This window comes from Choloepus didactylus, chromosome 12, assembly GCF_015220235.1.
Source record: "Choloepus didactylus isolate mChoDid1 chromosome 12, mChoDid1.pri, whole genome shotgun sequence".
In the NCBI taxonomy this organism is placed as follows: Eukaryota; Metazoa; Chordata; class Mammalia; order Pilosa; family Megalonychidae; genus Choloepus; species Choloepus didactylus.
The window spans coordinates 96,653,820-96,679,733 of record NC_051318.1 but is presented as its reverse complement, the minus strand read 5'-3'; the positions used below and the strand labels follow the sequence as shown (position 1 = coordinate 96,679,733).

At 37.2% G+C, this 25,914-nt stretch overlaps 1 protein-coding gene across 1 annotated transcript in view; it reads right to left on the bottom strand.

Moving 5' to 3' along the window:
- Window positions 1–436: 436 nt before the first annotated feature.
- Window positions 437–25,914, bottom strand: part of SUCLA2 (succinate-CoA ligase ADP-forming subunit beta) — a 70,996-nt gene continuing 45,518 nt past the window's right edge. Inside the window, exons 7-11 of the mRNA XM_037800347.1 lie at window positions 9,537–9,698; window positions 9,305–9,447; window positions 4,445–4,565; window positions 3,818–3,906; window positions 437–1,224 (exon numbers count right to left, since the gene is read on the bottom strand). Coding sequence (XP_037656275.1) covers window positions 1,150–1,224; window positions 3,818–3,906; window positions 4,445–4,565; window positions 9,305–9,447; window positions 9,537–9,698 — 590 coding nt within the window. The 3' untranslated portion in view covers window positions 437–1,149. The remainder of the gene's footprint in view (window positions 1,225–3,817; window positions 3,907–4,444; window positions 4,566–9,304; window positions 9,448–9,536; window positions 9,699–25,914) is intronic.

Sequence of the window (25,914 nt, the reverse complement as noted above, 5' to 3'; positions counted from 1 at the left end):
CATGATCAGTATGACAAGCTGCTTCTCATAGGCTAGATAGCTGGTCACACTTTAAGAACATCATAATAGATACAAGTTCTTAAATTCACCAGTATGGTTAAGGTGTCCACAGACTGATATTTCCTTCCAAGGTATTAGTTAAAGAGCAGCACTTTTCTATGCAGAGAACAAAAGATACACACACACACACACACACACACACATACACACACACACACATGTACACAAAGGAGGATGCCTTTTCTTTAGAGAATGTACTGGATGGCACCCCCATAAAGAACAGAATTCCAGTGAAATAGCTGTAAGTAGTTTTAGAACATGCACTGTCCTGCCCAGGTATATGATCTACCAACCATCTACCATTGGTTTACTGCAATGATGAGCACTTCAATGTCTACCATGTTTACTTAAAAAAAAAAAACAAAAAACACACAACTGAAATCGTATTGAGAGATTTTTATTAATTTAAATTGACATCCTTTATTTTATCTGCCAAGTCCTTAGTAAATATAATATGCCTTTATTTGATACAAACCTACAGGTGCTTTTCAGTAATACCACAGATCATGAAGACTTGCAGTTATCAGTATTTTGTAGTGATTAAAACAATGTTCAAATAATTAACAACTTACTTCACTGAAATACTTAAAAAACTATTCTGGGGAGTGTTTGAAAGCTCTGTTTATAAATAATGATCAATATATTTAGAACGTTTTTGGTGTTGAAGATAAACCCTTCTTATATAAAACATTGTTTTAATACATTGCTCTACTAACAAGTCTAGTTGTTAGGTGTTTTTCTAAGACTAAAGAATAAAGCTTTCTCTTCATATTTATTTTATTCGTAGAACTTTTATCAATGAAGAACTCTGTACCCAACAATAAGAAACAGGCATATTGTGAGTGACATTCTGCAGGAAAAGCAAAAAAAGCTTCAACAAAAGAAACTAGATAACTGCATTATACGTTCTTTACACAAACAGCCCATTCTAAACAGTAGAATCAAATGCAGACCAAATGTTTTTAAGAGTTTGTGTGCCTAGATGGCAATCTTCACACACTAAAAAGAAAAGGAACAATAATACAGAACACAGTATTTTTAACAATTGTAACACATTTAACACCTTCAGCCATCCACTGAGTTCTCAGATCAGATTGGCAATTGAAATTTCACATCCACCTGGGCTTGCTTAGCTAAGGTCACTATTTCAGACAGCTTTACAACCTGAAAGGAAAAAACAAAGATTTCTGTCTCTATTTTCACAAAAACGTAAAATCAGAACTACTGCTCAATAGGAAATTAATGTACACTCAATCGTTCTCATTTAAAACATCTGGGCTATTTCGACATTGTTTTATATCACATCATATTCTTACATGCGACTGCCACTCACAAAAGATAGTTCAGTCAGACCCTCTTCATACCCCACACTTCAATTCAATGCCTCAAGCTACAGTTTAGGTAGCAACGCAAGCAGCTAGGTAGGTGTGCAGGTAGCGAGGCAGAGAGAGAGGAAGGGAGATCTATACATTCAGTACTGAGTTTAAATTCCTCTGTCTCTAAGCTGCAGCTGATTTTATTTGCTAGCAGGTACTTTCCCAAAGAACATAAGATCTTTACTATTCTTGTGAAATGCATCCTATTATCTCAGCAAATCTCATAAGCCTTTTATTGATTAAACCACATAGCCCCCCAAAAGTATTCCATTAAATATCTGCAGACATAGAGTAAAAGACAAGCAAAAGTTCTCATTTAGTAACATCTCTGTACATGCTGTGGCATGTGCACTAGGATATATCATTAAGTAAACAAAGTGAGGCAAAGTATGCGCTCCCATTCATCTAAAGTCGGAAGGAGAAAGGGATACATACACACACACACACGTGCATACATATAATTATTTGCTTATTTTTTTTAAAAAAAGGAGGAATAAAGTAAAGATTTCTTTAAAAAAAAAAAACCTGGTTACCTATGGGGAAGGAAGAAACAGGAATAGGTATAATAGATTCTCTGAAGATATCTTGTTTTATAGTTTTGACTTTGGAGCCATGAAAATATTTATGTAATATAAAATTTAAAAAAATAATCTTTATTTTTGTTTTTTAAAAAAGCAATCTCTTAAAATAAACCAAACTAATGAAACTGTTTATCAAGCTGGGGTAAAACACTCAGAACTATCTCACATTGACTTTAAACTCGAGAAAGTTGTAGGAAAATACCTTCAAGGACAGAAAGAATTGCACACACAAATCTTAAACTACTTTCAGCACCCATATTGTCAGAATTATCATTATAAAACGGTCATAACTGACTGAGGGACAAAGCAAATGAGTATGTATGTCAGTGTGGCATGGGAGAAAGGAGAAACAGATGCAACACAAGAAAAAACCTGTACTTCTGAATTTGCATTAGAGGTTATCAGGGTGATTTATCTCTTAAAGAAATACGTACGTTCCTAGATTTGTCCCTGAAAAAAGCCCAGAAATAATGACCAACCCAGCGGCCATGAATACCCTTAAAACCTTAGATACCATTTGACCCCAGGACTGGGGCAGCAAGTAAAAAGATAAGCCTGGCCCATCCCATCACACCAGAGCAGACGAGAGGGCATGTCAGAAAGAGTCAACTTGAAGCGGCTCTCACTGACCAAACATGGGACTATTTGAACATCAATAAGAATAACTGAAATGGACTGAACCACATCAAATATGTTTAAATCCACAAGTTCAAAATAGTGCATGAATGCACAGAGACCTGAAAACAAAAAATAAGAAATAAAAATAAAAAAATACAAGAAAGCCCTGGTCACTTTTGTTAAGACATAAGGAACAAACTCACGTGTTTGAAAACTGGCTTAAAAAAGACAAAGAATCAAGTAATTATCCTGCTTTTGCCTATCTTACACAAAATGTACTTCATGGTACCAAACAGTTGATATGGGCTGGTTTCACTTTTTAGTAATGAAGAATGACAGTAAATTGAAGAATGACGAACTAGAATATCACCACTTTGCAACCATAAACGAAATAATGGATATAACCTATGATCATCAATGACTGCTAATACCAGAAAAAGAGAAAATACTCTGACATTGCACACCTCCTTGTGGAAGTATGCAGCACCAACCCTAAAAAACCCTAAAACAGTCCTGCTCACAGATTCCCAAAATCAAATATGAATATGATCAAGCCTCTACATCAAACCATCAGTTTATAGGAAATACCAGGGGCAGACGTGATTGATATTGCACCACAGAGATTCAGTCATTAAAATCCAGACCACAGGAAACTCTATGGCACCATCCACCCATGATTATCCAACAAATTGCAGAAAAAATGAAAGCAAGAGGGAATCTACAGATTAAGAGAGACATATTAAGTACAGCAATGTATAGACTTATTGTGATCCTAATTCTAACAAACAACGTGGACAAAAAATATTTGAATGAGGGAAAGTTCAACACTGACTAGAATCTTTTCCTAAAATCTAACTATCATACCATTATAAAGCCTAAAACAATTGACAATAATTACTTTATATCATCAATGTTTACCTTTTAGAGATATGATAACCTGTACAAAATGATATGTTTGGGATTTGCTTCAAAATCCCAAACTAAGGAAGTAGTTAATAATACAGATGAAACAAGATTTGGCATAAGTTGTTAATTGTTTAAGATAGGGGATAGATACAGGGGAATATTTAGCAGAGGCACTAATTATTAGCAATATTAGCTGGTTCATTGTAGAATTTTAGTTTTTTATAAATCCTTTATACACTTTGCAAATTCACCCTAAAGTTAACATAGCCTGATTACCATTTTAGCAGCTTCATCCAAGTCATCACAAGCAAGAATTTTAAGTCCACTGTCCATTATCAAGGCCTTAGCGTCGTCAACTCGTGTACCTGGAAGTGATTTATGCAAAAATAAAAATGCTTTAAATATATAAACAAAATTGTTTAAAATGCTTGCCACAGCATGCTTTAAGTATGAAACTTCAACCTAGGAGTTCTTCCATCATTTAGTATAAATTCTTCGAAACCAAAGAAAATACTGTAAAAGCCCTGAGTTACCTCGCAAAATGCCTTGGCTTACAATATCCACAGTAATTCAGACAAGTCAGAGATTGAGACAAACCACAACAAATAAAGGATGCATCGAATTTTATCAAGCAAAATGATGAACATTTCTGTCCCAATGTTAGAAAAATTTTAAAAACCCATGGTTTTAAAATTTCCTATTGTACGATACTTTTATTTAAAAAATACAGCTGCTTAAAAACTGCATTTTAAATGAACTGATCTCCTTGGCATTATAAACTTTTAAGCAATTAAGAGTTCATGGGACAAACGCAAACCAAATTGCACTGTGGTACACTGTTTATCTTTACCTGAAGCAGAGAAGGTCTCGGATTTGTAACAGACTAGCACTCTTCGCACTCACCTTGTAACCGTACCACAATAGGTATTTTAATTTCCAGGTCCTTTACTGCCATGACTATGCCCTGTGCAATGACATCACACCGCATGATTCCTCCAAAAATGTTGACCAAAATAGCCTGTACCTGTCAATAAAGTGTTTGGAGTACATTATAATTTAAAGAAATGAGTATTTGTCCCACCTTCCCAACAAAATAGTAGTACCTATGCCTTATGATAAAAATTAATTCCATGGAAACATTTTCAGACCAATCTGACATGCCCTCTTTAGTGCCCATCACTGAATTTTGCGCAGTCCACCACCCACCAAAACTTCTGCCTCCTTGGGTCATTTCAGCTCCTAGCTCACATTCTCTTCTCTATTATCCCATTTGCTATCAAGACCTCCCTGATTCCATTTACTTGTAGCTTATTAAACATACATTCACCAACATGACTCTATCCTAGATCAGTATATGTTCTCAGACAGTGTCACATGCAAGACCTCCAATTTAGGATTCATTAACTGTCATCTCTTCATTTACCCCCATCAACTCAACCAACCTTCCACACAAACCAGGTCCTCAAAATCACTCAACTTTTTCTCTATGCCCACCCCTGGCAACACTTCACATCCAAACCTCACGGTTGTTTGAATCAGCATTCTTTTACTATCATACTGATAATTCTGAATCACTGTTTTTCTATCCTTTCTAAAAAATAACTGTTGTTTTCAGAGGCTTAGTTCATTCAGTTATACCAGAGCTTCTCAACCAATGAGATACCAGTGGGTTACAGATACACCAAGAATATTGTTCCCCTCAATACTTGGAACAACTAGGAAGGGTCTGGAACAGATGGAGCCCCTGGGTTAGTGGACTCTGACTACAATCAACCACCAGTGCCCCATTCAAACAATATTTTCTGTGAAAAGCACAACATGTAGCAGATTGAGAAACAGTGAGCTACACTGCACACTCCTTGTCTTTACCTGAAGAAATGAAAGCCTATTATTCATAATGGATTAGAATTCATATGGACTTTGGCACTCTTATCTTCTTCTCTCCCTTCCTCCTTCCAATCTCATTCTGGTTGGCTTCAAAATTTACCATAAAGCATTACCAACATTCCAGCCTTAAAGTTCTTGGATCTCTACAATGCCACTTCTCCTTCTCGCCCATTTCAACTAATTACTACCAAGGACAAATCCTTGACTTGACCACAATGAATGTCTACAGAATATTAAATATCTAAACCTTACTCTCTGCTCAACCTTCTCTCCTTTTCCCTCTAACTCAATTCATCCCTAAGTCCACCAAACCCAATCTTTTCCTCCTAAAGGCCTCTAGTCCCTCAACCCCTTTCTAACCTCCCAGTCTTTCAGCTCCCAACTGATCTGACTTTCTTCTTTATAGAGCCTGGAATCTATGACTGAGCAATTCAACAACCCTGTCACTTGCAGGCTCAATTCTCTCATCCCCATCTAATGTATCCTTGGATGATTCCAACCCATTATGTTATCCATTCCAACTTCATAAAAAAGGAATAAAGAAACAAACAACCAACAACAAAACCTAAAACATAGCACAATCTGCAAAGCAGTACAATAAGGATTCATCGGTAACCCTTTCCTTAGTAGTTTGCCGTTTGCCTCAGGCCTTGAGCTCTATTCCTCAGCGTCCTATCCTACTTCAAGCTCTCTAACTTTCAGCATATGACCTGGCCTCACATTTTACCAAAAAAAAAAAAAAAAGAATGCTAAGGCCAGACGGATCTCCAGCTACCTATCTTCCTTCCCATCTTGAAATATATTTATCATACACTATCTCTTCTCCTCTCCAATAATAACTCAAGGAAAGAGTGAAGTCCTACCAAAACTAACATCCCTACCTAATTACTATATTGTATCTCCTCCAGTTATTCACTCTATTAACTATTCTCATTTTTCTTCTTTATCTTCAAATCTCTTTTTCTCCTCTAGCTAGAATTAGCTCATCTTCTCAGTCTTCTAACCAACAAGCAAGCAAACACACACCACACGGTTCTTCTAGACCCTGCCTCCCTTCAAATGATAGCATTCTGTCCTTCCTTTCCCTCAGGAAAAAAACATCCTAAAACAGCAGACTCTCCTGGGTGGCTCTACTCCTTCAGTTCCCACTAGACTATCAATCCATGACAATCTGGCCTCTCCTCTACTGTTCTCATCAAGGCTCCCAATCATCTCTTTCAGCCCTTAGTCTACATGACCTTTCCTATAGCATCCTATAGCATTTGACACTCTTGCCCATCCCATACTTTTCAAAACTCTTCCCCCTGGGCTTCTACATCACCACTTTCTCCTGATCTGCTCCTATCTCTGTCCATTTGTTCCCCCTTATCTATTTAACCCTTCAAAGCATTCTTGGTTTCTTCAGTTCATTCCCATGGGTCATCTCATCAACTCCTAATTCTCTCAACATGTTTAGGACTCTCAAGTCTACCTCCAACCATTATAGGCAGTAAAATATCTTCATAATCAACCATCTACTAGATATAGTCACCACAACCCTACCTTACATATTTATTCAGAAATATCTATTCCTCTACTTTCCCACAGTCCTCTACAACATGAAATGCATCACCACCCAACAACTTTCCCCAGCCAAAAGCCTTAATGTTAGCCTGACCAACTTCTCTCTAGGCATCCCCCCAAAAAAAGGTGAATTTAAAGATTCTATCTGAGAAATGTCTCTAATTGCAATTCTTTACTTTACTCTTACTGATAATGCCTTTGTCAGGGCCTCTTTCATGTTCTTTTTGGATAAGCAAGCATAATAACCAAATTGGTCTCTGCTGCCAGTACCTCACTACTCTCCATTTAATCCTCAACTTGCAGAGTTACCGCCCTTAAAAAAAGAAATAAATAAAATTAGGGAGTATTCTTTTTATCACTCCAGACAAACTATAAGCCCTTGAGGGAAGGGCTTTGCTTCCCAAATCCAAACACAGTGTCCAATACAAAGAGACATAATACATACATAGCTACCTCAGTGATACCCATTATCATTCTAGACTTCTGTTTCCAACTATGTCAGTCCCCATCACTGGAATTCTTCATATGTTTTTCTCCATTCTTGGACCTGGGCCCTAAAATCATGCTTAGAAAACTAAATAACTGTAGAATTCTACTGCATCTCAGTTCAGTTATTAAAACTTTGCTTTTAGTGTTTATGCCAAAAAGAAGCTATAGAATTATAGTTCCAATATAATTTACTTTTTTCTGAATAAATACCAAACAAGAAAAATAAAGCACATTTGATATCTCAATGTAGTTGAATCCTCTGTAAAATTAATAAATATTACAAATATGCCTATAGGTTCCAATAGAAACACCAGTGAAATAAATTTATTCTTTAAACAATTCAAGAGTATACTACAAATAAAACTGTACACTGTCATCATCAATAATAAATATTTATTAATAATCTATTACACTCTGAAATTATGCCAGCCACTGGGAGAAGTAATGATGAGTAAAATATGATCCCTACCAATGATGAAGTCCCATTTAAATTAAATAAGACTAGTTCCACGTAGGCCATGATCTTACATTTCTGTAAGTCCAGCAAAACTCAGATTGACCACACAGTAAATATACTCCTGAACAAATATCTAGTGATTGATAATATGCCTTTTGGACATAACCTTGTATTTTGATGATCATTTATAAATTCATAGTTCTAAATTACAGCATATCTATGTATGACAGATTACGCAAACATTAAAATAAAAGTTTTTATCTATGTATGACAGATTATGCAAACATTAAAATAAGAGTTTTAAAAGAATATCTTAACTGCAAAAAGTGTTCAAGATATTAGCAAAAAAAGCTCAAAAACACATATTAAAAGATATATACATTATTGTATATATGGTAACAGAATAAAAAATTTTTTTTAATCCACGGATCGACACTACACAGACTGAACTCTAAGTTAAACCATGGACTACAGCTAATAGTACAATTATAAAAATGTGCTATCACCAATTGTAACAAATGTTCCACACCAATGCAAGTTGTTAATAACAGGATAGTACATGGGAATCCAGTATTTCATGCATGATTGTTCTATAAATCCACAACTTCTCTATTAAAGAAAAAAAAGATATAGAAATGAATGGTGATCTATACAGTATGTGAATTATATCTCAATAAAGCTGTTCCTAAAAAGACCTAAATGATATGATATGAAAAAAATGTGTACGTATTTAAAAGTCTAGAAGACAATAAATCAAATAAATAGAACAAAAGTTATCTCTGGATAAAATAAAAAGGTATTATTTTCTCCTTTGTAGCTTTATATATTTTCCAAATTCCTGGCTTTTGTGGTCAATACCTCACGGAACTTTTTCCCATAGGAATGGCTCCCATATCAGATCACTACCATCTAATACTTGTTTCCTAAATCACAATGTGGAACTTTTCCTCCAGTTAAATGCTATGGCAAACTAGAGGTCTTTTGAATTTTGATGCTCAAGTAACACAAGAATCACATCAAGTTACTTCTTGATATTCAAATCCTAACAAGCCCTGCCCTTACCTCTTTGTTTTAATTTAATTTCATTGAGATTATTCACATACCATACAGTTATCCAAAGTGTACAATCAATTGTTCACAGTACCATTATACAGTTGTGCATTCGTCACCACAATTATTTTTTTTTTTTCAATTTTAGAACATTTTCATTACTCCAGGAAAGAAATAAAAATAAAAAAGAAAACTCAAATCCTCCCTTACCTCTAACCCCTCCTCCATTACTGACTCATAGTATTGGTACAGTACATTTGTTACTGCTGATAAAAGAATATTAAAATATTACTAACCGTAGTACACAGTGCCCTTACCTTTTTATCTGAAGTGATAAGCTTAAATGCTTCTGTTACTTGTTCAACTGTGGCACCACCACCAACATCAAGAAAGTTGGCTGGAGTCCCTCCATGAAGTTTTATTATATCCATTGTGGCCATAGCCAAACCAGCACCGTTTACTACCAAGAGGGGAAAATGATTTGTATGAGTAACAGAGAAAATAAATTATGCTTGGCCAGTCCAACTCAAACATAAAAGCGCACGGTACCTAGACACCCTATATTTCCATCTAGGCCAATGTAGTTGAGATTTGCCTTAGCTGCATCTTGATCCCTTTTATCTTCCTGGGTCCAGTCACGTAGGTCAAAGATTTTCTTCTGGCGATAGGCTGAATTTGAGTCAAAATTGATCTTTGCATCCATACACAGCACTTCGAAGGAAAAAAAAAAGTGATCTTAATTTCAAGACAGATACAACAAACTATCCAATAATCAGACATTTATTTTAGTTTAGGGAAAAACACATTTTAATTTTGTCACTTACTGAAAGCATTTCAATTGATGTTCACAATGAATTAAAACTTTTTTGGAAAAGAACATTTGGGGATTAAAACTGCCCCATCAAAGTAACTGATCCTGCATCCATCCTAGGCAACAGGTAAACAAAACAAAGCAAAAAAAAAAAAAACCTCAAAAACATTTTTTAAAATGTTTTAATTACCAAGAATTTACTGTCCATGCACCCATGTATGGTCTAGCCCCTTCACTTGTGCCCTAGATCCCATCCTCTCTCACCTACTCATGGACATTGTTCTAGCCAAGTCTGTCTTTTCTGTATTATAAATTTCCCCTTCTCTATTGGCCAAATCCCACTGGCTTGCAAAAATGCTATTTTCCCATCTTGGGGAAAAAAAAAAGAAACCTCTTAGCTCCACTTCTCTCTCATTCTCATCTTCCCAAACTCCATGAAAACTCCTTGAAAGAGTAGTCTGTGTAAACCAGAGGTCAGCAAACCACAGCCCATGGACTAAATTTGGCCTGTGTCTGTTTTCATATGGCCTGGAAGCTTAGTCTTTAGGTCTGGTCTCTTTTCTATTTGTACCCATTCTGTTGGTGTCTTACCCTCCAGGTTGCTGGCTTTAAATCTATCCCTATACTAATGATGGCCAGATATATATTCCCAATTGCGAACTTTCCCCACTACTCCAGATTTACATATCCCCTTTGCCTTTTCAGCACTTGACATCTAACAGGCATCTCAAAGCTCTAAGTCAAAAGCTGAGTACCTAATATTCTTTTCCCCTCACCAGCTTCCCCATTTCAGTAAATACAGACCTATTCTTCTAATAGATCAGGCTTAAAAACTTAGATTCATCCTTGGCTTCCCTCCTTTCACACCCAACATCCAATATATCGGCAAATCCTATTAAATCTTCCTTCCTATTAATTCTTTAATAGGATTTAATATTTAAATCCTATTAAATATATATCCAGAATCAAACCATTTCTAATTATTTGCCCTACTACCCCATTCCAAGCCACCATCATCTCACTAGAATTTTAACAACATCCTAAGTAGTCTCCCTGCTTCCTCCTTTGACTCTTCTCAGCCTATTCTCAATACAACAACCAAGGTGATCCTGTTAGAAACTAAATCCAATCATAACACATTGCTGCTCAAAATTCTGTCTTCTCTACCCATTTAGAGAGACTCAAGTTCATACCAAGACCTACAAAGTATACAATCCCACAACCCTATTACTTGTCTGACTTCATTATTCAGTACTCGACCCCTCCCGACCCCCATCCAGCCTCACTAGTCTCCTTGCTGTTCCTAAACAGCTAGAAGGCTAAAAAAAATCTAAGCAGTTTCAGCTGCTGCCCAATACAGAATAAAATTTGGAGTCTAGCTAAGTTAACTACAAAACTGTCCAAAACACAGTTAAAAATTACTATATATGTGGGAAATCAGGAAAATGTGATCTAAAGAGAAAAAGCAGTCAAGGGAAGCCAAACCCAAGATGATCCAGATTTAGAATTACCAGAAAAAGACTCTGAAAGACCTATTATAAATATGTTCAAGGTCTTAAAGGAAAATATAATCATAATAAATGAACAGATGAGTAATCTCAGCAGAAAATAAAAATATAAAGAGAAACCAAATGAAAAATCTGGAACTAAAAGGTACTATAATTGAAATGAAAAATTTACTCTTTGGGATTAACACCAATCAGAAATGGTTCAGTGAACTTGAGAAAAGATAAACAGAAATTACCCAATCTGAAGAAGACAGGAAAAAAAAAAAAAAAAAGAAAAACAGCACTTCAGTGACCTGTTGAACAACATCAAAAAGTCGAATGTTAAGTGTAATTGGAAGGAGAATACAAAGAGACTGGGACAGAAAAAAATACCTGAAGAGATAATGACTGAAAATGTTTCCAAATTTCATAAAAATAATTATCTACCAATCCAAGAAGCTCAGTGAATCACAAATAGGATAAACACAAAAAAAATTACACCTGGATAATAACAAAACTTCTAAAAGGCAAAGATTAAAAACAACAAAGGGGGGGAGAGAAGATGGCGGCTAGCTGAGACAGGGCGAAAAAAATGCCTCCGTGAAAAACACTAGCTAAAAACCAGAAAGTGACCTAGAATACCGGTTACACCGATGCACCAACTGGATGAGGGCTCCTAGCTCCAGAGGGGCCGTATACTTGGTGAAACCAGGAGTTGGCATTCTGAAACAAGTGAGTAAGCTGGCTGGAAGACCCGCAGCCACGCGGTGGGCTGGGGAAGCCAGGGTTCAGCGTATGGAGACCAGCTGGCTGTTTTAAAAAAAGAAAAAAAAGGAGCGGCTCCAGTAGCAATTGTGGGAACCACGCAGTAAAACACAGCAAGAGGGGGCTGGGCTGGCCTCTTGCTGTCTGGCCAGGAAGATAGCCCGCAGCAGATACCCTTGGGTTCGGGGGAACGGAGGGGAGAGCCGGAAGCAGAAAGAAACCCCGCGGCTAGCAGCTGGTCCCCCGGAAGGCTGGATAAACTCCTGCCCGGGGCCGTGCCCACAGCCCAAAGCCCCACCAGTTGTCCCGGAGCTGGGAAGGAGGAACAGTGCGAAGAGGAGGGGGCAGAGAAGCCCCGCTCGGCCATTTTTGCTTCAGGCTAAGAGTGCGCCGCCACATGGCCTGGCGGCCCAGGGCTTCCCTTGTGGGACGGCGCACACTGGTGACGTAGCACAGCCTTCCCTTGGCTGAGCTACTGGAGGAGTGCGACTTGGAGGGGGGATCCGCTCGGAGAACCCAGGGACGCTACGCCAAGTCTGGTGGTTTATGGATCAGCGAGAGAGAGAGGCTGGGGCTGAACTGAAATGAAGGCTTTGACTTTTGCAGTGGCCTTGAATCTCCGGGATCCTGGGGGATTTGAACATTAGAACTGCCCTTCCTCCCTGGCTACCCGTACACACGCCCCACATTCAGGGTGGACAGCTCCAGCAACACACCCAAACTGAGTTTTCCAACTGAACCCACAAGAATCATTTCCCCACACAAAGCGGAAAAAAGGTTGAGAACTGACTCGAGGGATATAGGTGACTCACAGACGCCATCTGCTGGTTAGTTAGAGAAAGTGTACATCACCAAACTGTTCCTGAAAAATTAGATCAATATCCCTTTTTCTTTACAACATGAAAGAGCCCTATCAAGCAAAACAAATGCCAAGAGGCCAAAAACAACAGAAAATCTTAATGCATATGATAAAACCAGATGATATGGAGAATCCAACTCCAAGATACAGTATACCTCACAAAGTTAATCAAAGATCTACAATCGAGGAATGAAAACATGGCAAAAGATTCAAAGGACTTCAAGAAGACCATGGCCCAGGATATAAGCTACATAAAGAAGACCCTAGAAGAGCATAAAGAAGACACAGCAAGAGTAAATAAAAAAATAGAAGATCTTATGGAAATAAAAGAAACTGTTGGCCAAATTAAAAAGACTCTGGATATTCACAATACAAGACTAGAGGAAGCTGAACAACATCTCAGTGTCCTAGAAGCCCACAGAACAGAAAATGAAAGAACAAAAGAAAGAATGGAGGAAAAAATCAAAAAACTCAAAATGGATTTCAGGGATACGATAGATAAAATAAAACATCCAAACTTAAGACTCATTGGTGTCGCAGAAGGGGAAGAGAAGGGTAAAGGTCTAGAAAGGGTATTCAAAGAAATTGTTGGGGAAAACTTCCCCAACCTTCTACACAATATAAATACACAAAGCATAAATGCCCAGCGAACTCCAAATAGAATAAATCCAAATAAACCCACTCCAAGACATATTCTGATCAGACTGTCAAATACTGAAGACAAGGAGCAAGTTCTGAAAGCAGCAAGAGAAAAGCAATTCACCACATACAAAGGAAACAACATAAGATGAAGTAGTGACTACACAGCAGCAACCATGGAGGTGAGAAGGCAGTGGCATAACATATTTAAAACTCTGAGAGAGAAAAATTTCCAACCAAGAATACTTTACCCAGCAAAACTCTCCTTCAAATTTGAGGGAGAGCTTAAATTTTTCACAGACAAACAAATGCTGAGAGACTTCGCCGATGAAAGACCTGCCCTACTTCAGATTCTGAGGGGAGCCCTGCTGGAGGGGAGACAGGGAAAGGAGAAAGTGATACAGAGAATTTTAACAGACATATATAGTACCTTACATCCCAAATCAGCAGGACACTCACTTTTCTCTAGTGATCACAGATCTTTCTCGAGAAGGAACCATAAGCTGGGACATAAAACAAGCCTCAAGAAATTAAAAAAAAAACATTGAATATACTCAAAGCACATTCTCCAACCACAATGGAATACAAATAGAAGTCAATAATTTTTGAACTGTAATTCCACTAGTCACTTCCTACATGATATAAAATACACAAACTGTAAGGACAAATCAGTGGTTTTGAACTCAATGTAAAATATGTAATTTTAGACAACTATATAAAGGTGGGGGAATGAAGGAGTATAGGAACATAGTTTATGTGTCCTATTGAAGTGAAAGTGGTATCAAAGAAAAACAAGATTGATATGGATTTAAGAGGTTAATTTTAAGCCCCACAGTAAACACAAAGAAATTATCAGAGAATATAACCATAGGATGAAAAGTAGAGTTTGGGTTAAGAGAAATGGGGGAAGGGGCAATGGGGAGTTAAGAAATGAGTGTAGGGTTGCTGTTTGAGGTGAAGGGAAATTTTCTAGTAATGGATGGTGGGAAATAGCATTACAACATTCTAAACGTGATTAATCCCACTAATGAAAGGCTAGGGAGGGAGTGGAATGGGAAGATTTAGGTTGTATATATGTTTCCACAACTGAAAAAAAAAAAAAAGTCAGTCTAACTAGATGACAATTGAATACTAAGGATGAACTTGGATGGGATAGGAGGATAGAGGACAGGTGGCTCAAAGGGACACAATTGAGACATAAGGAAAAGGAAATATAAAATGCAAGCTTTTTATCATTGTTGAATCTATTGTACCTCTTAGTTGCGCTTAATGGGATTGCATGAAAGAATGTTCTTGTTCATGGGAAGTGTATACGTGAATTATAGTGAATGCTCAAGAATGTGTGCAGCTAACTCTCATATGTTCAGATGACAGAGCAATAGATGATGGATGATAGGGAGGGAGGGAGGGAAAGAAATAGCAACGTGACAGCAAGTTAAAGTTGGTGGATTGAGCTACCGGGGGAGGGGGGGTCAGGGTATGATGGAATTCTGTGTATGGGGCTAGTATTGTTTTTGCAACTGTTCATATAACTTTGAATTTATTTCAAAATAAAAAAAAAAATTAAGTTAGAAAAAAAAAACAATAAAAAAACTTTCAAGTGACAAAAGAAAAAAAAAGAAAAAATTCAAGCCAGAATTCTGTATTTATTGCAAATATTCTCCAAAAATAAAGACAAGTGACCCTGGCATCGAGGGATTGAGAATGTCTTTTTGACCAAAACTGTGGAAAGAAAGGCAATGAAATAAGGTTTTATGCACTAAGAGAATTCAAACAGACTCAAGAGGCTCTCCTGGAGGTTATCCCTATGCAAGTTTCACCCAGACATGCCAAATGACCACAATATGACAAGCCCAAGTCAACAGCAGTCCCCAAAACCTTGAAGAATACCCGGATCCCTATCTGAGACTCTATAAGAGTTTCACTCACTAAGTCTATTCTTCACAAACTTAAATTCTCCAGAGAACCCCTATGCCAGCTAAGTCTCAAAACCCAGAGGCAACAGCCTCTTCAAGAACATCAACCAGATGTGTCCCCTTTGCTCATAAAGTTCACACCCCTTTTCAACATGAACAGGTTAGGGTGGTCACTGCCTAGACATCCCTGAAGATCGGGAAAATGACTGAACTAGAGGAAGGGGTAGCAACAGACAAGATGAAATTTAACAAAAGATTATGAATACTGAATTTTTATATAATCTTCTTTTTCTTAGTTGGTAGGATATTCGAATAGCTAGAAGGAAAGAATTGAAATGGTGGAACTGTAATGCATAACATCCTTTGAAATTTGTTCTATAGTTACCTGTTAAATTGTAATTTGAAAGCTATACTTTTTGTATTATGTTATATTTCACAGTATGGAAATAACTGAAACTATGGTATTATAACTCATAACAACTTTGGAAATTTCCTATATATCTACTTGTTAAATCATACTTTGAAAGATATTACCTTCTTGTATATATGTTACATTTCATAATAAGGAAATAACAGAAACTGTGGAGCTGTAACCTGTAATATTCTTTGAAATTTTCTAACTGCTTATTAAATCACACTTGGAAAGTTATCACTTCTATGTATATATGTTATATTCTACAATAAAAAATATGATTTAAAAAAATGAAGGCAAAGATTGGGAATGGCTTCTTGACCAAAAGGGGAAGAAAAATGAAACAAAATAAAATTTCAGTGGCTAAGAGATTATTCAAATAGAGTCAAAAGGTCATTCTGGAGGTTACTCTGATGCAAGCTTCACCCACATATTGCAAATTGTCACAGTATGCAAAGCCCCAACCAACAGTATTTCTGAAAATGCTAAGGAATACCCTGGGCTCTATCTAAGCTCTCTGAATGTTTTACCTAGTAAGTTTATGTTTTCAGAAACTTAAGGCCTCCAGATTGTTCCTATGCCAGATTAAGTCTTGAAACCCAGAGCTACAAGTCTCTCCAAGAATATGAATCAGTTTCATTCCTCTACCCCATAAGGTCAACACCCCTTCCCAGCATGAAGAAGTTAAAATGCTCATTGAGCAGATACCCCTGAAGACTGAGAGAAAGATCAAATGAGAGGGAGGGGGTGTAACAATTAGGATTAGGATTTAACAAATGATTATGACTACTGACTCATTATACAGACATTTCTTTTTAGTTTCTATTGTGTTAGAATGGCTAGAAGGAAATACCAGAAATTGTTGAGCTGTAATTCAGTAGCCCTGATCTTTGATAATAATTGTACAGCTATATAGCAAAAAAAAAAAAAAGAGAGAGAGAGAGAGAAGGTCAGTTGCCTGTTTCTATGGCTCTACTGCTGAATGTTTTATTCTGTTCCACAAATCAATATATCTATCTCTGACAATATTACACCGTCTTAGTTAACCTACCTTTACTGTCAGTCTTAAAATTGGGTGGAGTGTAATACTAAGGGCCAATAAGGAGGGAATAAGGGGTTTGGGATGTTTGGGTTTTCTTTTTTCTTTTTATTTCTTTTTCTGGAGTAATGTAAATGTTCTAAAACTGATCATGGTGATGAATGCATAACTATGTGATGATACTGTGAACCACTGATTGTATACTTTGGATGAATTCTATGGTCCGTGAATGTATCTCAATAACATCATATTTTTAAAAAATGAAGCCAAAACAAAGTTATATTCAGACAAATGGAACCAAAACTCAGTGTAGCAGAGCTACATTAAGAGAAATGCTAAAAGAAATTCTTCAAGCTCGGGGATATAACATGGAAACTTGGATGTATAGCAGTGGTTGTCAACTGGGGGCAATTTACTCCCTAAGGGGACATTTGGCAATATCTGGAGACATTTGTGGTTGTCATAATTGAGGATGTAGGAGACATGCTCCTGGCATCTGGTGCTACAGGTAAATTTACAATGCACAGGACAACCCCTCACAACAAAATATTCTCTGACACAAAATGTCAATATTACCAAGGTTGAGAAGCCATGATCTATAGGAAGGAAAGAAGAGCACCAAAAATATATGAGCAAATGAATAAATATATTGAGGATAATGGAAGCCAGGTTTTGAAATGTTGGATAAGAGAATTATAAATATTAAAAGGAGTAAAACTAGAATGAACCCTGAAGTGTCAGAGTGAAATTGGAGGCATCAGTATAAATTCAGAGATTTTTTGTTAACATACATAGACATAGATATATATAAGTGTATTTATAGGAATTGTATACAAATGCACACACATTTCCTGGCTCTGTTTGCTGAAAAAGCCTAGAAGCAATGGTATAGCACTACCAATAAGTGCATGGGATCTCCACATCTCAGTTTCTAAATACCATTTTCCAATACAAAGAACTAGGGCTCCTTGGATAAAAGGCCAACGGAAGAATGGTGGGAAGTATAAGATGACCCAGAACACCTTGTTGCATGAAAAGGAAGGAAGTGCTCAAAGAATAAGGAGGACATTTCAAAAGAACAAAGGGAAAACTTATGTTCACACAAAAATCTGTACATAAGTTTTCAGTGCAGCTTTATTTCTAACAACAAAATACTGGGAAAACCCAAATGCCTTCAAAGAGGAAGCAGATAAACAAATTCTGGTACATATATATAGTGGAATACAACTCAGCAAAAAAAAGGAATGAACTATTGGCACATGCAACAACCCAAGTGGATCTCAAGGATATTACATGCAGTGAAAAAGTTTATCTCAAAAGGCTACATACTATATGATTCCATTCACATAAATTCAAAAACTGACAAAATTATAGAGATGAAGAATAGACCAGTAGTTGCCAGAGGACAGGTACAGTGTAGAGGGGATTATGGTAGAGAATGTGAATACAAAGGGGTTGCACAAATTCTTTTGAAGTGATGCAACATACTGCATCTTGATTTTAGTGGTGGTTACAAGAGTATACATAATCTAAAACAGCCTAGAATTATAAGCACACACACCAGAACTATACGTACACACACACAATTGCAGGTATGAAAAATGGTGAAAACTGAAAAAGGTCTATAGTCTGGTTACCAATAATGTACCAACGTCAATTAACTGATTTGCATATTGTACTACAGATATGATATCACCATTGGGTGAAGATAGCAAAGGGTACTTGAGACAGTTTTAAACTATGTTGTCCTATAATTAATTTAAAATAAAAAAGTTCAAGAAAAAAAAGGAGACAGGAAACAGCTTGAAAGGCCCCCTAATGGCCAAACTGGGATAATTTGAGCAACAAAATAGTGATAGAAATGGATGATAACTCACTGAATAAAATAAGAATCCATCAGCCCATTCTGACACAAACAAATTAATGACTAAATAAATGGAAAAGAAGGGAAAGCTCTTTTTACAGTATAATGTTAGAAAATCATCAATGGATGCCAAAACTAGTGGGTAAAAGTTTGAAGAGGAACATAATCTCAAAATACTTCCCCACAAATTTTCTAATATTAAAGTGGGGAAAACAGTAACTTTATAATGGAGAAACCGTGTGGACACTACTTTATCCAAATGATACAGGTTAACATTACCGATATTGAAACAATACTGATGCTTCCTTATGATGAGCACTAGATGCCTCCAAGTTTGTTCATTTCAAATTTTTTTCTCATTTCAATTATGATTTCTTCATTAACACATGAATTATTAAGGTCTTTTCTTTAGATTTTAAAAAAAATGACTTTTGAGCAGACACCAGCCACGTGCCTTCGCAGCTAACAGAGGTTTTCTGGACGCCATTGGCCATCCTCCAGTGAAGGCACCTGATTGTTGATGTCTTATCTTGGACACTTTATGGCCTTAAGACTGTAACTCTATAACCAAATAAAACCCCTTTATAAAAGCCAATCTATTTCTGGTGATTTGTGAAAAGGCAGCATTAGCTGTTCCAACATGTTTGGTATTTGCAAACTCAGCAGCACTCCACTCCTGGTACCAAAATCTGTTCTAGTTTGCTAATGCTGCCATCTGCTCCAAGTTCTGGTTTCAAAATGGCTTTCTCCCAGGACATTCCTCTCTAGGCTGCAGCTCCTCTTCAAAATGTCACTCTCAGTTGCTCTTGGGGCATTTGTCCTCTCTTAGCTTCTCCAGAGCAAAAGTCTGCTTTCAAAGGTCATCTCCAAAATGTTGCTCTGTAAGCTGCAGCTCCTCTCTCAGCTCCTGCTTGTTCTTCAAAGTATCCCTCTTGGCTGTAGCAAGTTCCCTACTTCTGTCTGAGCTTATAAAGTGCTCTACTAAACTAATCAAGGCCCATGCTGAATAGGCAGGGCCACACCTCCAAGGAAATTATCCAATCAGTTATCACCTATAGTTGGTTGGGTCGCATCTCCATGGAAACAATCAAAGAATTACAATCTAATCAACACTAATACGTCCACCCACACAAGATTGTATCAAAGATAATGGCGTTTTGGGGGACATAATACATTCAAACTGACACAACTGACTTCTAATTTTTTTTGCTTTGTGTTTAAAGAACATTACTTGACTTTAAATTCCAGGAAGATTTCATTTATTATTAGCATGACTTTATGCATTTACCATTAGAGTATCTTAATGCCATAATTTAATCTCACTGCAGAACCTCTGATATCTCATTAGACAAAATGACTAGGCATAATCTGGTGTTAGAAACAGAAAACAATAATTTTCAGAATTGAGCATAATAGTTCCTTACAACTGATATTAATGGACTATTTTGACCCACCTCAGAAACTTTAGGGAGAAAAACTAAATTACCTATAGGTGCTCCCAGGAGAACACACAAAGCAACCATGGTTGGTATTGGGATAGTGGCCTCAAAGTCAGAGAACTGACCAAACAAATAGCTAATTTCACCTCCCTCAAGACATCTATCTCTACCCTGATAGATCACAGGTTTCATTGTTAAGCTCAACGGTTCAAGAAAACACTGAGGCATGTCAGGGAGAATCGAGTCTTCCCCACCCCTGATGTTTCCTTTAAAATTTAAAGAACTCACTTAGAACAACATCTAGCCTCTCACTGGCTCTTTACTCACATCTCCCCAGAGGGGAAGAGGCAAAATATCTGACTGGTAATTCTGGAAATGATAAAACCAAGCATGCATAATTCAACTCAAACTTTCTTCTTCTTGGGAGGAGCTGCCCACAGGGAGCAAGCATTCCCAACTGCTCTGAGATGAAGGAGAACCACCTGGTCCAGCCAAGCATGTGAGTAGGTAGGTTAAGTTGCCTCATTGTGTAATTCAGTTATCAGATCCATTCTGATTAGAACTCTGGCAAGGAAGAGGGGTAATCATTAGAAGGCCTCTCAGAAACTCCAATGGTAACAATGGTATAACAAGCTATTTAAGCAATTCCACTCAAATAATATAATTATATCACCATATATTTTCAGAACATTGCTGGGAAAATAAGTCTGGAGCCTATAGGCCTTCATCTGTAGAATTATTCAAACTAGTCAGTACACATTAAGAGGTATACTTCATTCTATGCAGCAGATATGCACACCTAAAACATTATGCATAAAGGAAATAATTCCAAATTTAGTTATTCTAAGGAGACAAATACCTATATTTTTAAGTATTACTTTTGAGACTAAAAGTAATAAATGAAATCTATTAATCTGCAAACGTTTGCAACTACAGAGTCTACATTGGTCTAAAGCCCCCATCCAAAACATGTAAAGGAGGTACTGCAAGGAATGTAGATTTGCCAACAGAGCTTGAGCTTGGACTCATCTACAGAATAAAGGTCTCTCCCTTCCATTCTCACCGCCTTTGTTAGCATCTGCTTGGACTACTGCTCCAGCTTCCTAAAAGACTAACCTACCTCCAATCTCTTCCTACTCTAATATAGTCTTTGTTCTAGTTTGCTAATGCTGCTGGGATGCAAAACACCAGAGATGGATTGGCTTTTATAAAAAGGGGGTTTATTTGGCTACACAGTTACAGTTTTAAGGCCATAAAGTGTCCAAGGTAACACATCAGTAATCGGGTACCTTCACTGGAGGATGGCCAATGGTGTCCGGAAAACCTCTGTCAGCTGGGAAGGCATGTGGCTGGAGTCTGCTCCAAAGTTCTGGTTTCAAAATGGCTTTCTCCCAGGACGTTCCTCTCCAGCAAGCTTGCTTCTCTTCAAAACATCACTCACAGCTGCACTGAGCTCCTTCTCTTTGAGTTAGCTCATTTATATGGCTCCACTGATCAAGGCCCACCCTGAACGGGTGGGGCCCCGCCTCCACGGGAATATCTCATCAGAGTCATCACCCACAGCTCAGTGGGGCACACTCCAAGCAAATCTAATCAGCACCAAAACGTATGCCTCACAAGACTACATCAAAGATAATGGTGTTTGGGGGACACAATACATTCAAACTGGCACACTGCCAAAATGCAACACGCCAGAAATGGATTGGCTTTTATAAAGGGGGTTTATTTGGTTACAAAGTTACAGTCTTAAAGCCATAAAGTGGCCAAGGTAAGTCATCAACAATCAGGTACCTTCACTGGAGGATGGCCAATGGTTTCCAGAAAACCTCTGTTAGCTGGGAGGCAAGTGGCTGGTGTCTGCTCCGGAGTTCTGGTTTCGAAATGGCTTTCTCCCAGGACGTTCCTCTCTAGGCTTTAGCTTCTCTCCAAAATGTCACACTCAGTTGCTCTTGGGGCGTTTGTCTTCTCTTAGCTTCTCTGGAGCAAAAGTCTGCTTTCAAAGGCTGTCTCCAAAATGTCTCTGTAAACTGCAGTTCCTCTCTCAGCTCTCAGCTCTTGTGCATTCTTCACCCTCTTAGCTGTAACAAGCTCACGCCTTGTGTCTGAGCTTATATAGCGCTCCAGTGAACTAATCAAGACCCATGCTGAATGGGTGGGGCCACACCTCCATGGAAACTATCCAATCAGAGTCATCATCCACAGTTTTGTGGGTCGTATCTCCATGGAAACACTCAAAGAATTACAATCTAATTAACACCAATACATCTGCCCACACAAGATTACATCAAAGATAATGGCGTTTTGGGGGACATAACACATTCAAACCGGCACAGTCTTCATACCATTTTCTACCAAAATTATCCCTGATATACACAACTGGATTATGGCTAAGAGCACAAGGTCTAGAGGTGACTGCTGGGTCCATCTCCACCATTAGCCACATGGCCCTGGGCAAGCCACTTACCCTTTTGGTAACTGAGTTTCCAAATCTACAAAATTAGGGTAATAATAGAATCTACCTCATAGGACTGTTATAAATATTAAGGAACTAAACAAGTTCATATTTGCAAAGGATTTACAACAGTGCCTGGTACACAGCAATTGCTATGTTTTTGTTAAATACTCGGGGAAAAACATACTTTGAAAAAATTTTTACTACAAACAACTGAAGTACAAACTCAGAATGCCTCTTTTGCATGGTAAAAATCCAAAACTATGAACTACAAAGAAGAAACTGAAGATAAAAAATAAATAAATAAATATATGAGAGGCGAGGTGAAATACAGGTAGAGATATATTTTTAAAAACTAAGGAAGGGGGGAGGAGGGATATGGGATGTTTTGGGTGTTCTTTTTATTTTTATTTTTATTCTTATTTTTATTTTTTGGAGTAAGGAAAATGTTCAAAAACTGATGTGATGAATTTCACAACTAGATGTTGATACTGTGAACTGTTTTATACTTTGAAGATTGTATGGTATGTGAATATATTTCAATTAAAAAATGGTTAAAAAAAAAAAAAACACTAAGGAAAACAAATAACAACAACAGAATTAAAATCTGTAAAAAGAACAACAAAAAGTCAAGTCTCTTTTTACCAGCAATAAAAAGTGAGGAAATATGATGGGGAAAAAAAATCCCATTTAAAATGACAAACAAAAATATACCTCTACAAACAAATCTAAGAGGAAACAGGCACATATATAAAAAAAAGCAGAAAGTTTTACTGAAAAAGATATAAACGAAAAGGTAATGTGTTCCTAGTTGGAAAAACTGACTAGCAGGAAGATGTTAATTTTTTCCAACTAATGTATACATTTAATGCAATTCAAAAAAACAAAAAAATCCAGAATGATTTGTTTAGAAATCTGACCACAGGATTTAAAAATTTACCTAGCATGGATGAGTAGAAACCTGGGGACAAAAACTAAATGAAAAATAGGGTGGGATGGGGGGGATGATTTGGATGTTCTTTTATACTTTTATTTTTTATTCTGATTCTGATTCTTTCTGATGTAAGGAAAATGTTCAGAAATAGATTGTGGTGATGAATGCATAACTATATGATCGTACTGTGAACAGTTGATTGTACATGATGGATGACTATATGGTATGTGAATATATTTCAATTAAAACTGAATTTAATAAAAAAAAATTTACCTAGTAATAGGAGTTAGTAATTTAGCACCAAGTACAAATAACAGGACCAAAGACTTCAGGTAGTTTGTGAACCTCTTGAGATTCGCACATGAGAACAATTATGTATTTTCTGTGGGAGATGGTTATTTACTTTCCCCAATTCTTCAAAAGGATCCTTGATAAGGAAAGGTTAAAGTAACACAAATCTAAAAGAATAAATGGAGTAAGAACTGCCTCCCCAAAAAAGGTATGTTTTTAAATAAGCATTATGAGGAAGGACTTACCTCAACCTCATCCATTTGCTAAAGCTTATAAGAAGAAACAATCAGATCTACCAAATAAGCTGCTTGAATATGATAAGGGGTGTATCAAAAATCAGCAGGGAAGGAACACCTTATTTAATGATATTAGGAAAACTAGTTATTGGAAAAAAAAGAAATAAAGCTAAAATAAAATCCAGATTGATTAAAGACAAACATGAAATCTAAAAAATAGAATACACTGCAGATGAATGTTAACTGATCATGGATGGGGGATTATCTCTCAACATATAATCAATGGTAGGCAGAAGGAGATCTGACTATATACAAAAGCAAAAAGATTCAGTATGTCCAAAAAAATCAAACAAAATTACATGACAAAGGACAAACTTGGAAAAGTATTCATATCAAATGTCAGACAGGAGATTATCATCCTTAACGTATAAAGAACTCGTTATGGATTGAATCACGTCCCCCACAAAGTCACGTACGAGTCCTAACCTGGGGTCCTGTGAATGCAAACTCATCTGTAAACAGGATCTTCAAAGATCTTATTAACATGAGGCCAAACTGAATCAGGGTGGGCCTTGATCCAATATGACTGGAATCGTCAGAAGTAGAGGAGTAGGAGTGAGAAGGAGACAAATGGCCACGTGATGGAGGCAGAGACTGAGGTATGGAATACCGGCAACCCACCAGCAGAAAGCTACAGACTTTCAGGGACAGCATGGTTGCCAACACCTAGACTCTGGATGTCTAGCCTCCAAAACTTGGCAACAATAAATTCCTGTTATTTAAGCAAAACAATGTATGGTATTTGTTATAGCAGCCCAGCAAATTAAGACAGAACCCATGTACATGGGGATATCACCAGAATATATTATTATATGTTATGTTAGCAACTATTAGTATATAAAACATAAATATAATAAGTACATTAATTATAGTATACTTATATATTAATATATTATTAAGTGATAAAAGCAAAATACAGAACAATATTGTATGTATAGACTACAAAACAAGGAGAGGAGAAATGGGATAGCGGACCGGGGGAGTAAGATTGGTAGAAATATACTTTGTTATATTGTTTTGATTTCTGAACCATGTAAATATATTAATATTCAAAATAAAGTCTCATATAAATTCCTAAGAAAAACTCTATCAATGTTTCCTTTGGGTAAGGCAGCAAGTGGAATAACGGCCACCCAAAGATATCAGTTCCTAATCCCCGGAATCTGTGAATGTTACCTTATATGGTAAAGCTTTTACCAATCTGTGAATGTTACCTTATATGGTAAAGCTTTTACATTAAGGCTCTTCAGGTGAGGGGATTATCCCCGGTTATTCCAATGGGCCCTAAATGCCATCACAAGTATCCTTATAAGAGAGGGGGCAGAGGCAGATCACACACACATACACACACACACACACACACACACACACACATGCACACACACATGCACACGAGGAGGAGGCAATGTGACCACAGAGGCAGAGATTGGAGTGATACAGCAGCTCCTAGAAGCTGGAAGAGGCAAGGAACAGATTCTCCCCGAGGGCCCCTGGAGGGAGTGTAGCCCTGTCCAATACCTTGATTTTAGCCTAGTGATACTCATTTTGGACTTTTGGCCTCCAGAACTGAGAGAGAATAAATTTCTGTTATTTTAAGCCACCTAGTTTGCGGTAATTTGTTACAACAGCCCATAGAAAACTAATACAGGTAATACAGGACATCAACAGAAAATTCCCAGTCAGAGGAAAGCATACGCCCAATAAACATGGAAAATGTTCACCA